Source organism: Cavia porcellus, unplaced genomic scaffold (genome assembly GCF_034190915.1).
Source record: "Cavia porcellus strain 051 isolate PalLab524CR breed Dunkin Hartley unplaced genomic scaffold, mCavPor4.1 scaffold_2, whole genome shotgun sequence".
NCBI lineage: Eukaryota > Metazoa > Chordata > Mammalia > Rodentia > Caviidae > Cavia > Cavia porcellus.
In genome coordinates this window covers 95,845,552-95,859,446 of record NW_026947485.1, presented here as the reverse complement: position 1 = coordinate 95,859,446, position 13,895 = coordinate 95,845,552, and the positions used below count along the sequence as shown (strand labels likewise).

The following is a 13,895-nucleotide window of genomic DNA, read 5'->3' as shown; positions in this document are numbered from 1 at the left end:
GTAAAGCTACAATTGACTTGCTGAAATTAATCAACATGGATCTGGACTCCACCCATATTATCTACCAGTGAGAGCAAAGACACACCTTGAGGTGGACATTTTTTCTTCTTTTTTGTCTTTTGTGCTTTGTTTGGTTTTGTTTTTCTTGATTATTTGTTTTTTTATGTGAATGTGAACATGTTTTCTAGATTTTTGTCTTGCTCTCTTTCTTTCTTTGTCTTTTTTCTTTCTTTCTCTATTTCTTTCTCTCCCGTCTTCACCAATTTCCCAAAATTTGTGTGATCTTCCTTTGTCCTCCAGTCTTATTTCTAATCTGTTTTCTGCTTCTATTTTTCTACTTTTCTCCCTAACCCCTTTTAAGTTTTTTCACCCTAGGGTAAAATCACCATTTTGAAGATTTTTTTTATTGCACACAATTTCTGGTTCATTTTAGATTTTGCTATATAAACACAAACCTAGTTTATATGGTTAAAGGTGGCAAAATAATAATTACCTCATTGTGTCATTTTCTATACTGTGTTTGATGCTATTGTCACTGCTGATTGTGCCACCTTAGCCAAGTAACATAACTGTTCCAATCAGTTGTTCTTTCTGATATACCAAGACTGAGATTGCTTAAGGGTCATAAAAAATGCTATAGGATAGTGCAAAGAACCAGAGACTGGACCAAATAGGCAGCAACTTTTCATCCCCAGTAAATTGAAGAGGTAAGATTTTGCAGCAGATTCAAAACCCAAAAGTCAGCTGTCTCTGGAAGACATCTCTGAGAAGCAGTCATTTCCTAAGGGTTCTAAATATTAGCAATAAAGCTACTCACTATAGGCAATTTACAAGCATCAACCCAGGAATTAAACTTAAAAAAAAAAAAGAAAATGAAAACACTTAAACAAGATGTAACCCAAGTTTTTCAATTTACCGAAGGCAAACTCAGGGGGCAGTGAGGTAACAAAGGCTCTAGAAAAATTCAATTTCTATTTCTAGAAAATTTCAATTTCTAGAAAAATAATTTCTCAGATGACTACAGAGATAGTAACTATTATAAAAGATATGCTTAGTGATTCTAGAGAAGATACATATAGAAAAAGATGAGCTTAGCAAAGCAATGGAAACCATGAATGCCCAACATAAGAAAGACATGGAATTTTATTTATTTCTCATTTTATCATGGTTAGTTGGAGTTCTGTATACTTCACATATGTATATGTCAAATTCATTTTGTCTGGAAAATCTTCTACCATGACTTCTTTGAACAATTTTTAAATGTCATATTCACTATCTCTTATTTTTTCAGTCTTTGATTAATCTTATGTTATTTTTCTTTGCATCATCTAGCAGCTGCTGATTGATTTCTTGTGTCTGTTGCTATTTTTATTTTTTCTTGCTATTTTTAAGAACTCTCTCTTTTCATGATCTCCAACCACAAGCACATCTTCTGTATCTGAAATTCTGTCCTCACATTGGTTCATTCTGATGTGCATACTTTCAGTGGGATTTTTTAATCTCCAGGATATCTGTTTGATCTATTTCATGGATTCCATGTCACCAATTTATGTAAAGCAAATATTGATGGCCATGAAAAATCAAATAATCACTAAGAAAATTGAAATAGGTAACTCCAATATCCCACTATCACAAATAGAAAATCCAACTAGACAAAAAAAGAGTCAAAATTATCCCATGTATGTTATCAGACCATAGTGCAATGAAATTGGAAGTCAATGGCAAAAGAAACCACAAGAACTTTGGAATCACATGGAAATTAAATAGTACCTTCCTGAACAACCAGCAGGCCACAGATGAAATTAAATAAGTAATTAGATGTTTATACAATTAAACAATAATGCCAAAATGTGATGGTTAGTTGTATAAACTTGAGAAATTTAGAAGCTTAACTAAATCAGCTCAGCAATTCTACACCCTACGATGTAGAGAAATCACCCTAGGATATAAAGGGAAAGTGAGGCAGGACAGACTGGCTTCTGTTTTTGGTAGGAGCTGAAGTCTTTGCCTTCAGCTTAGGGATCATCTCCTAGCTTCCAGCACAGACTCACTGGTTTTTGTCATAGACCCCTGGCTTCTAGCACAGACTTCTTAGCTTCCACTATGGTGTCCTTCAGCCTTTCTTCCTAGACTCTTCAGCTTTCCAGCATAGATCCTTCAGTCTTCTGGATTAGACCTTGCAAGTCTCCTGACACAGACTTGCACAGACACTGCAGTGAACTCCAGAATTAGGACTGAAATCTTCCATCTCCAGTGTACAGTCACCCTTTTCACTCTTCTTCATCCAACTCTGAGGGTGACCATTGTAAGCTGTTCTAATTTCTAATACATTAGTATGACTTATGCAATATATTTCTGTAGTCAAGGTCTGTACTGACTGATACACAGTACAGTGTACTGGAATTTATGAGATATGATGAAAGTAGTCCTACAAGAGTAATTTATAGTGGTGAGTTCTCATATCAGAAAAACAGAACAAGCTCAAATAAACAACCTACTGTTGAACTCCAAGATTCTAGAAAAAGAGCAAGTAAAGCCCAAAACTGTTATGTGGGAAGAAATTATACAGATTAGAGCAGAAATTAATGCAATGGAGACTAAGAAAATAATACAAAAAAAGAAAGAAAATAATACAAAGAATCGATGAATTGCAGTGATATATGTGTACCCATGTTGATAGCAGCACAATTTGTAATAGCCAGATCTTGGAAACAACCTAAATGCCCATTGATGGGAGAACGGGAAAAAAAAAAAAGATGTATTTTTATACAATGGAGTACTAGTCAACCATAAAGAAGGATAAACTGGAGACTTTCATAGGTAAATGGCTACAACTTGAAACTATACTCATTATGAGTGAAATAAATAAGATATACATGTATAAACACTGTATTGTCACAGTGTAAGAAGCTGAAAGAAACAAGGCATGTATATGTATACTAAAACATAGGATAGTTATACTACTGATTTCTCTGAGTTCATTGAAGAGAAATATTTTTGCTGGCATTATTTGGATAATTGAATGCAGTTGTGCTCTGGTTGAAGGATTTGGGTATGACAATGTACAATGTATCTACCATTGTTGCCCCTGATTTATGTGCTTTGAAATATTATTTTAGTTTTTTTCTTTTTATCATTGAAATAAAATGGATTTGAAAAAAAACGAATTGAACAGTTGATTCTTTGAAAGACTAAATAAAATTGATGAACTCTTAGCCAATCTAATCAAAAAATGAAAATAAAAGACTCAATTCCACGCAATTAGGAATGAAAAGGTGAAATCATAGCAGGATTTGCAGAAAGCCAGAAGGTCATCAATACCTCTGGAGAACCCATATTCTGGTAAGATAAAAAATGCAGAAGATATGAACAGATTCTTAGATACAAGTGAATTATCAAAGCTGAATCAAGAAGATATAAAACATTAAATAAACCAATATCAATGAAATTGAAGATATTAAAATCCTACCAACAAAGAATAACCCATGTCCTGACAGATTTACTGTTGAATTCTAAAGGAAATTTATAAAGGACTTAATGCTGCTACTTCTCAAACTCTTTAATAAAATTGAAAGGGAAGAAATACTCCCAAAGTCATTACTGGAAGCAAACATTACCCTGATATCAAAACCAGAGAAGAATCCACCCCCCCCAAAAAAGAGAATTACAGGCCAATCTTACTACATGGATACAAAACTCCTCAATAAGGATACTGGCAAACAGAATATATCAAATCATCAAGAAGATCATGCACCATTACCAAGTATGATTCATCACAGGGATGCAGAGATGGTTCAACATATGCAAATCAATAAATGTAATACATCGTATTAACAGAACCAAGGAGAAAAACCATATAATCATCTCAATAAATGGAGAAAAAGCTTTTAGCAAAGTTGAATACCCACCATAAAACCCTACAGAAAATTGGGATAGATGGTCTTTATCTCAATCTGATGACAGTCATCTATGACAAACCAAAAGCCAACATCATACGAAATGGACAAAACCAGAAAGCTTTAAATCTAAAATCAGGAGCAAGACAAGGATATTCACTATTGCCACTTTTATTCAATATAGTTCTGGAAACATTAGCCAGAGAAATTAGACAAGAGAAAGAATTAAAAGGAATAAAGATAGGAGAGGAAGAAGACAAATTATCATTCTCTGAGGATGACAGGACATTCTGCACAGAAGGTCCTAAAAGCTCCACCAAAGGTCTTGTAGTCTTGTAGCTGAATTCAGTAGTGTGGCTAGATACAAAGTCAACACTTAAAAATCAATAGCCTTCCTGTTGCAAACTTACTGAGAGAAAAATTATGGAAATAATATTTTTAAAATAGCATCCAAAAAAATGAAATACCTAGGAACCAATCTAATGAAGGATGTAAAAGACCTCTACATTGAAAATTATAGTACTCTGAAAAAAAAGAGATTGAAGAGGATATCAGAAGATGGAAAGATATGCCTTAGTTTTGGGTAGAAAGAACTAGGATAGTGAAAAAAGACATATTTCCAAAATTGTTATACAGACTTAGTGAAATTCTGATCAAAATTCCAAACCACAGAAGAAGAGGAAGCAATAGTAAGATTCATTTGGAACCAGATAAGACCTAGAATAGCAAAAGTAATACTCGGCAACAAAGAGTGGTCATAATTCTAGACTTATAATTATCTTACAAAGCTACTGTGGCAAAAACAGCATAGTACAGCCAAAAAAGACCCCAGTATCAATGGAATGAACAGACTAGAAGATGCAGAAACAACTCCAAATGCACTCAGCCACCTGATCTTTGACAAAGCCAAACACATTCCCTGGAAGAAGGATAGACTATTTAATAAATGGTGCTGGAAAAACTGGTTTTCCACATGCCAAAGACTAAAATAAAAACCATGTCTATCACCATTCTCTAAAATAAAATTGAAATAGATCAAAGATCTAAATAATAAGACAGAAGCATTAAACCTGCTGGAAGATAGAACAGGTTGAACTCTTGAAGGCATCAGTGTAGGAAAAGACTTTATGAACTAAATTCCAATCACACAGTAACTATTGTAAAGAATCAACAACTTGATTCTCCTCTTAGTAAAAAGATTTGCACAGCAAAAGAAATAACCAACACAGTAAAGACACAACCCACAGTGTAGGAAAAATATTTTCCAGCTGTTCCTCCTTAAACAAAGGACTAATATCTGGACTACATAAAGAACTCAATAAAATCAGACCTGCCAAATTTAAAGGCCCAATCCAAAAATGGGAATATGAAATGAGAAACTTCTCAGATGAAGAAATAAAAATGGCAATCAAGTAGATGAAAAATTCTTCAAAATCATTGGTGATTCAAGAGACACAAATTCAAACAATTCTGACATTCCATCTTATTCCAGAAAGAATAATTGTTACCAAGAAATCAGCCAGTAACAAAGACTAGTGGGGGTTTGGGGAAAAAGGAATCCTTCTCCACTGTTGGCAGGAGTGTAGACTGATGCAACCACTGTGAAAATCATTGTGTGATGATTCTCAAAATACTAAAACTAAGTTCCATTAGACCCAGCTAGTCCCCTTCTTGGTATCTTCTTCAAATAATTAAATGCATCATGTCATAGAAATTATGCACATCCATGTTTAGTGGCGAATTTTGTAATAGCTAAATCTTGGAAACAGCCCACATGCCTATTACTCAATGAACAGATTTTAAGAAGATGTAGGTTTTTTAATGCAATGCAGTACTACTTAACCGTAAAGAAGGATACACTTGAGACATTGCTAGGCAAATGGATGAAACTTGCAGCCATGCTTTTAAGAGAAATAAATTGGATACACGTGTAAATACCACATTGTTTCTTTGGTGTGAGAAGCAGACAGTGTAAATAAGGACTAAAATACACAATAGATATTCTGAAATAGGAAGAAAATATTCAAATGGAAAGGGGAATCAGGGATGGGGTAGGGGGAATGGAATGAAGGGGAAATAATGAGAAAAGAAGAAAAATATGGAAAAGGCTTTCATAAATAAGGAGGGGAAGGAGAATAGGGGAATGGGAAAAAAGAATCAAGATTCCATACACATACAAATTCCCTATGATAGATGTGATCATTATTTGTACCTAAAAGGTACCAATGTACTCAATTTGAAAATCACTAAACTTTTTTTGGGTCTCAGTTTACCCCTTTTAACATGGGTGACACTGTGTCTGAGAAATTATTTAGTTACTTTTATTACCAGGATACTTTTAGTAAGAGTGAAATACCATAATTTCAGTGTGGATATAATTCTTACAAATCAAGTGTAAAACAAAATTCTATAGGAGTTGAAATAGAAAAACAAATCAAGCTTCACATAAATCAGGTTTTCTTAATCTGAACACTAGTGACACTGATGCTGGATAATTTTTTGCAGGACTAGTGAGAAATGAGGAGTGGAGAGTTGTCTTGAGCACTGTAGGACACTTAGCAGCATCCCGGACCTCCATCCACCAGCCAGCAGTGGCATCCCTCATGACAATCAAAATGTCTCCAAGAAGCAGGAAGATTGCTGCCAGTTCAAGGCCAGCCTGGGATATGCAGTGAGTTCAATGCCATCCTGAACTACATAACAAGATGTCGCCTCAGAAAACACAACAAAAGCAAAACAAAGTAAAGCAAAGCAATGCGTCTCCAGACTTAGCCAACTGTCCTGTAAAAAGGTATAATCACACATAGAGAACTGCTTAGCAAGCAATGAACAATTTTGTCTTGAAAAAGAAAGCAAACATAAATAAAATTAGACTTATAAATATCAAAATTCCCCAATTAGCAATTGTGCTCTGGTTCTAGGCAACACAAAACAACTACTTGATCTGTGTGCTTCAAAATTGTGGAAAGAAGTTTATGCTGGAGTGGCTACTTCTAGAGTACAGAGCATGCAGGCTACTATATCTGTTTGGAATAAGTTTTCTAGAAATAATAAAATGATAATTCTGTGCCCCAAAACATTAGAACTGTGAATTTTATAGATTCAAAATATATGACACCAAATCTCATACTGCTTCCAATAAATAAATGCCAGTTAAGTGAATGAGTTAATGATGTAATTTCCTCACAATACATAATTTCCTCTATTTACATCTTCTTCATCAAGAAGGAATGTAGCCACTAGGTAAGCTTAGTTCAAGTCACCCTTCATTGCTCACAACTTTCACACTTTTAACAACAGCATTCAGACTCATAACTGCTGTGGCCACAGTATACAAATGGAAGGTAGTGGCATAGTTCTGGGATACACCGTGGGACAAAGTTAGAAAGGGAGAATGAGCCAGATGCAACCCAGTATAGAAAGACAAAAGCAGAGTTAGACATTATCAGGAAAAGTAATTTTGCCATAAGAATTTTCAAACTTTTACTATATTAGTAAAATATATTTATTTATACTATTTTTTCTTAAAAAATATACTCATTTATATGTATGTATTATATATGAACATACACATGTCTGTACAAGTGGGCTTTGGCATCTGTGGGCTGTATCTGAGGATTCAACTGACTGTGGATCAAAAAATATTTTTTTAAGAAGTGCATCTATATTAAATATGTACAGATTTGTTGCCATTATTCTCTAAATAATGCAGTATCATTACTTATACATAATTTACATTGTATGCAGTATTATAATAATAAACAATGATTTAAAGAATACAGGAGGATGTTTTTATGTTCTACATAAATACTATATACCATTTTGTAGAAAAGACTCAAGCGTCACGGATTTTGCTAGCCAAGAAGGATCCTGGAACCATCCCACATGGACACCAAAGGATGACTGTATATACATGCTTTTAAATATGCATTGAAATAACATAAGTTCCTTTAAAATGAGTGATAGTTGAAGAAAGAAGCAGGATGCATATAGTGCATGTTGGGTGAAGTGAATGAGGTGTTTAATTTGTAGGCGAAATATCCTGAGGAGACATGATAGACATTCTTGAGGAGATGAGGAAGTGGATCTGCTTTGTGTAGTATCAGAGGGGAAAATGACCAGACCACAGCAATGAGGAAGAACAGATCTGGATTCAGCCAGAGGAAGAGGCTTGTATCTCAGGTGGAGCTGGCTGAGGGTAGGGGTGAGGTCTTTATGTGTGGGCTGCTCCATCTGGGTTCCATGGCCTGGTACCAGGATGCCCTTGGGTTATTCTCTTATTGCACAAGAAACTGAGCTAAAGGTCTAAAAGACTCCCACAGCTTAGATGATCTGACATATTTTCACCTAAAATTGAAAGAATTTATCCCAAGGAAAGGCCACCTCTGAGGAAAGCACAGATTCCAACCTACTCTGGCCTTTAAAGTAGTGGAAGGAAAAGCTGCTTACTTCAGGCTTGGGATCATCAGTTCTATGTGGAACTTCTCATCCACGTGTATCACCCACACACACTCTACATCCGTGGGGTAGTTTGTAGGATACCAAGGACTGGAGAAAGAGCCTGAGAGACTTGAAATTAATCCTCCACAGGAGTTACTTCCTCCTGTGAAAGCAAACAAGAGGCCCACGGTTGGCTACTTTAAGCAAGCACTTTGCATTTTTCCAGGTAGAACCTAAAATCCCAAGTTCAACAGTGGAATCACAAAATTGGGTGGACAGAACATGGTTGTGGCTTGGCTGGTGTGAGCAGTTTTTCCTCTAAGAGGACGCTGAGAAGGGATGAAAGATGTCTAAAACTGGTTGTAGGTGAAACTGAGATTGGCATTGGGCATCTGTATGTAGCATATATGTGATGTCCAAGCTATGTTTCTTTAATGCTCTTCCAAGATTCCTGTTACAAAACCCAGCTCAACCTAGAAGTGGACAAACTGTTACCTGACAGTGAGGGATCCAGCATACCTATTCCTTTCCCTCATGGCAAATAGGATAGACTGAAATTTATTCTGCTTTTATGAGCTACTGGACATCATTCCACTCAATATTTTATAGGTCAAATTTTAACAAAAAGGTTTACCTTGTACTGGGCCTTGAGGAATGGAAGCTATAAAAATCAACCAGAGAAAGAAGAGAGCTTAGTGTCACAAAACTATCTTATACTTAATTACAAATGAATGAACATATTAGTGCTTCTGAGTTTTAACAAGTGGTGTGGACATACTCATTTCTCCTTTTTCCCTAATCTAAGATAATATTTCTCTCCTTTTAGTGGACTCAACAGGCAATTACAGACAATACATAGCTAACTAACTTATTTTTTGTTATCGGTTATCCACGAAACCAAGGGCTGCCCCAAGACTGACCAGTTACTAGGAATTACCACAGTAACGTCACATGGCTCATGATCGTGCCACTGTGCCTTAAAAGTTCATCAGGTGCCAGAATCCATAAGACAAAATACAGAAATCTTAGAGCCAGGAAGTGAGGGTAAGCTGGAAAAGTGTCCTGCTGAAGGCAGATGGGCCTCAGTAGAGGGCTCTGATGCATGTTTGAGGTCCTTCTTCTTTCATATGTACTGTTCGATTTGATTTCTATATAGCATACATTTCCATATTCAACATTCCATGTCCTCAATTCCCAACATAGTGTTGCCTGAGGGCATACCAGCTTTGAAAGCCCATTGATTGGAATCCTGGTGCCTACTTGATTTTTACATGAAGGATTTGGTAAGGAAAGATTTGAAGCAGAGAGGGTAGGTGATTTGAATGTTCTTTTAGCCTCAGTGTCTCACTCCTCTTCCAGCTCTGCTGTAAGGGGCAGAACAGGGAAGGTGATGGATACTATTCACTTGCCTATTCTTCTTGTTCCTTTGCCAAGGACAAGAATGGATAAAAGCAGAAAAAACCCTAATCTAGGTGTCCCAGGAGCAATTTTCTCTTGTTAAAATGTTTGATATACATACAATAATCTCCTCAGATAATTAAACGACAAATGCTATAGCTTTTCATGTGTGGGTAGGTATATCATGTAGGTAATAAGTGGTTCACCGAATTAACAGAGTGGAATGCTCTTTAGGCACAAAAGGTTTGCTTTCCTTGGATAATTTCTTTAATCCCCTGATCTCTTCTGCAGCCAACCATGCATGTGTGCCTCAGAAAATATTATATTACAGTAGGGAGAAAAGGAAAAACTCTCTCTGCAGTTTGAAACCTCAGGATGTAAGAGAATTTGAGCACAGAGCCAGTTGACAAACTGAAGGTGATACCTGCTCTCATCCTGCCATCCCTTCCTCCTCCCTGGACCCAGCTAGAATGGATTCCTCACTGAGAAAGAAGATGAAAGCCACAGGGAATCAAAGGAATCTCAACCACTTGTTAGACCCTGAAAAAGGCTTCTGTGTGCCCTACCCTCCCTCCACAGCTGTTATATAATTTGTGGCATAGTGAAAAATGAAAATAGAGGATATTAATCAGCGGTACATAAATCAGTCTCCCTTCCCACAGTCTACTGTGCCAACCCATAGCAGCTGGGCAACCCTCAAGGAATGATGCCCTTCAGCCTGGAATGCACCCAGAACTTGGATACAGATGGGCAAGAGAACTCCACTGAGTTTGATCAAATATATAATGATGCTGCTAGCCCAGGGTAGGGAAAGCTGCCAGTGCTCATGGTGAACCCTATAGATTGTGCCCTTTGACTTTGATATCTTCCTGATGCTCATACCCTCACTGGTAACCCAGGTTTGAAACAAGCACTAGGCAGTGTTGGGGAAGAGCTATGCCCAGGACTCAGGGGCAGGGAAGAGGGCAGCTGAGAACTCATCTCTAGGAAGCAGGCAGAGGCAGGACCACAGGTGTACTGGATTTAGATGGGAAGGTTAGCGCTCCACATCAACACTGAGTGGATTCTAGAAGGTCTACCCTGTGTTGACTAAGTCAAAAGGCTCTTATTTAAGGGCCCAAAATGAATCTACTCTTGACCCACAGGTTGATAGTGAATGCAGCTTTGCTTATTGGCATGCTTTCATTTTCTAGCTTGTTTCCCTGTGATACAAGTCTTTCCACCTTCTCTCCTCATGTCAGACCCTCTTTTTGCTTAATGTGATTTGGGAAATGTGACTCTTATCCCTTCGGCTGAACCACTGTTTTATGGCACAATGGACTCACATGGGGAGATTTAAATATAACTGATGTGATCAGACTGGGGTACAGCTTTGGGATGGGAAATTTCAGAAGCTCCCTGGATGATTCTAGTGTGCAACCATGGTTAGAAATCATTAATTGGTCCACCAACCTGGTCACTGTCCACCAGGATCTATATCGGGATACAGATTTGATTTCTCCTTAATTTTGCAGAGATGGAAATATACACACACCTACCTGAGGGTGCAGGTGTCACATCTGCTGCCCAGTTCCCAGCATCTGCACATGTGGAAAATAAGTAAATTTAGGAAATCTAAATTCTTTGTAAACAAAGACATTGTGGTTTTGCTACCACAGACAGGTCTCAACCAGACAGGCTTTGTGTTACTTAAGCAAGCATTAGGACATAACTTTCTAAGGAAAAACAACTGCACAACTGGGAAAGGCACAGAGAACAGGACCAGATAGTTTATGGCCCAGGTGCATTTGTCTCCAGGAAAGTCAGTCTCAGATTTCTTTGTCTACCTGGTTGAAAAGATGTTCGTCTGTTGGCCACTGTCCTTGGATTCCCTGGCTCTGTTCTGTGCATGGATTCCAACCATCATTGAGATTTCTTGTACCAAGAATGTACAGTGCAGGGAGAGGGTACCTGAGCAGACCACACCAGCATCCTCGTGGTGGCCACAGTTGTGGTCTGACCAGCCGGAGCTGGGACACTGGCCAAGATGGTTCTCACTTCCCGAACACTGGATGTTGTCCAGAAGAATGTCTCCAGAACCTCTGCCAAAGTAGGCATTTCCAGGAGCAGCAACTGCCTGTCCACACTCCAGCTGTCTGCACACGACTTCAGCTTCATTCAGGTCCCACAGGTCATCACACACGGTGCCCCACGCCCCTTGATGGAGGACCTCCACGCGACCTGAGCATCGATTGGAGCTGCCCGCCAGCCGCAGCACAGGTGCATCTTCTAAATGGGGAAATTTTTTTCTGAGTTTGGGAAGCTTTACATAAGAAAGGACTTCTGTCTTCTGTGGTATGGCACAAAGTGAGAGCAACATCTAAAAGGTGTGTTGATTACATAAGAGGTTTAAGGGCTTTACAATGAGACAGAAGTGAGTTTGAATCCAATTTCTATGGTTTTAAGTTGTGTGACCTTTGAAAAGTTATTTTGTATCTCTGGGCTTCAGCTCTCTCATCTATAGAATGGGCGGCCCCAGCAGAATCTAACCCAAAAAAGCAAGTCAATGAGAGTTATGTGCACAAAGCAATCAGTTTATCACAGCCAATGCAAATCTTGCCATGTGGTTGTCTGGGTTGAAATGCCAGTAACTGGAGAAAACAGCTGTTTTATTTTTTAGGAAATGTTTCTTGGAAAAGTGTAGATTTAATTATATGAAAGGGACTGTGAGTGTAGATTTAATTATATGGAAGGGCTGCACCACCAAGGTTACCATGACTTCACAGAGCCCAATGACACTATTTCTGGGCTAAGCAGCTATGGTCAGTTGGAATTACATAGTGGGTTTTACATCCCATAGAGAGCTTCCCCTTACTGTACCCACAGACTTTTTTACACTTCCCTTCTTTCTGCTGCTGCACTATGTCAAACTCTTCTCCAGAAATCCTTTGCATTGATATTTTCTCTGTGTGGAAACCTCTTGCTCTTCCTACATGTCACTTCCTCATCCAGGTCATTCATTCCCACCCAGTCTACGTGAGTATCTCCATCCAGACACACTCCACTGTACTGCCCGCCCAGGCTTTATTTTTACTTTTTGTCATCCTTCTCCATAAGCCATCTTACTTATTTGTTTCTTGTGTCATCATTGATCTTGCCATCCTTACTCATATCTACAGTAGAATACATTGCAGGGAGCTGTGTTGTTTTCTGGGTTACCGTGAACTTGAGTCTGCAACATAGTAGGACCTGCTTAAATATTACTGAATGAGTACATAGTAGTCTTGAGCTACTGAGCGGTCTTTTAAAACTCAATTCCAGAGCTCTGCTAATGGAGTCTCTCAAGTTGGAAATCCTTCCATCACTATAGATCAAAAGCTACAAAGGATTCTCACCTGATTTGCTGTCACCCTGTGGAACCACATTGAACAGAGCATGAAAGCCAGTGTTGGTTATCATGGAATCACTTCGGAACACCACTGTCATGATGTCTGAGGAGGAGAAAAACATCACAGCTACTGGAGCACAGAGTTTCCCCATGGACAGTGAAGCAATTCTGGGGCCATCAAAGATCTCCAGGGAGTCATAGGGGCATCCAAGGACATCTTCTAATCTAGAGGAATGGAAGTGGAGGGTTAGTGACAGGTTAAAAATTTCCCAGACATTAATGCTTGAAAAGGGTGATAACCACAGAGCTCAAATATTTGGATTATAGTATAAATAGAAGAGTAAATATTTATTAACTTTTCAGATGTTTTATAAGAACTCTATTTTCTTTGTCCAAGGAATGTATGAAGTTTATGGTTACAAACTTATAATAAGTTTTAGAATCATAATGGCTTTGGCCAGTCACAACCTATATGAGGCACTAATAAACAATGATTTACACTTGAACTAAATTCTTTTTTTTTTTTTTTTTTTGTCTTTTTCCTTTTTACCGGTACCAGGGATCGAACTCACCACTGCCTGCTTCCAATGCAGGCGCTTATGCCGCTGAGATAAATCCCCAGCCCCCTTGAACTAAATTCTTAATAGGTCACTCTAGCTCAGCATGTAACAGATATCAGAGTCAGATTTTTCTGCCTCTGTATTCCACAGTAGTTTCCGTACCCAAATACTTGGGAAGAAAAACATACTTTAAAATGAAAATAATTGCAGTATTAGAAGATTGCTTGCATTGTA

General features: G+C 37.9%; 1 protein-coding gene across 1 annotated transcript in view; it reads right to left on the bottom strand.

Moving 5' to 3' along the window:
- LOC100715944 (deleted in malignant brain tumors 1 protein) overlaps positions 1-13,895 on the bottom strand; it is an 88,204-nt gene that overhangs the window by 41,339 nt on the left and 32,970 nt on the right. Inside the window, 4 exon segments of the mRNA XM_063236094.1 lie at positions 8,346-8,499; positions 11,273-11,314; positions 11,685-12,002; positions 13,109-13,326. Coding sequence (XP_063092164.1) covers positions 8,346-8,499; positions 11,273-11,314; positions 11,685-12,002; positions 13,109-13,326 — 732 coding nt within the window.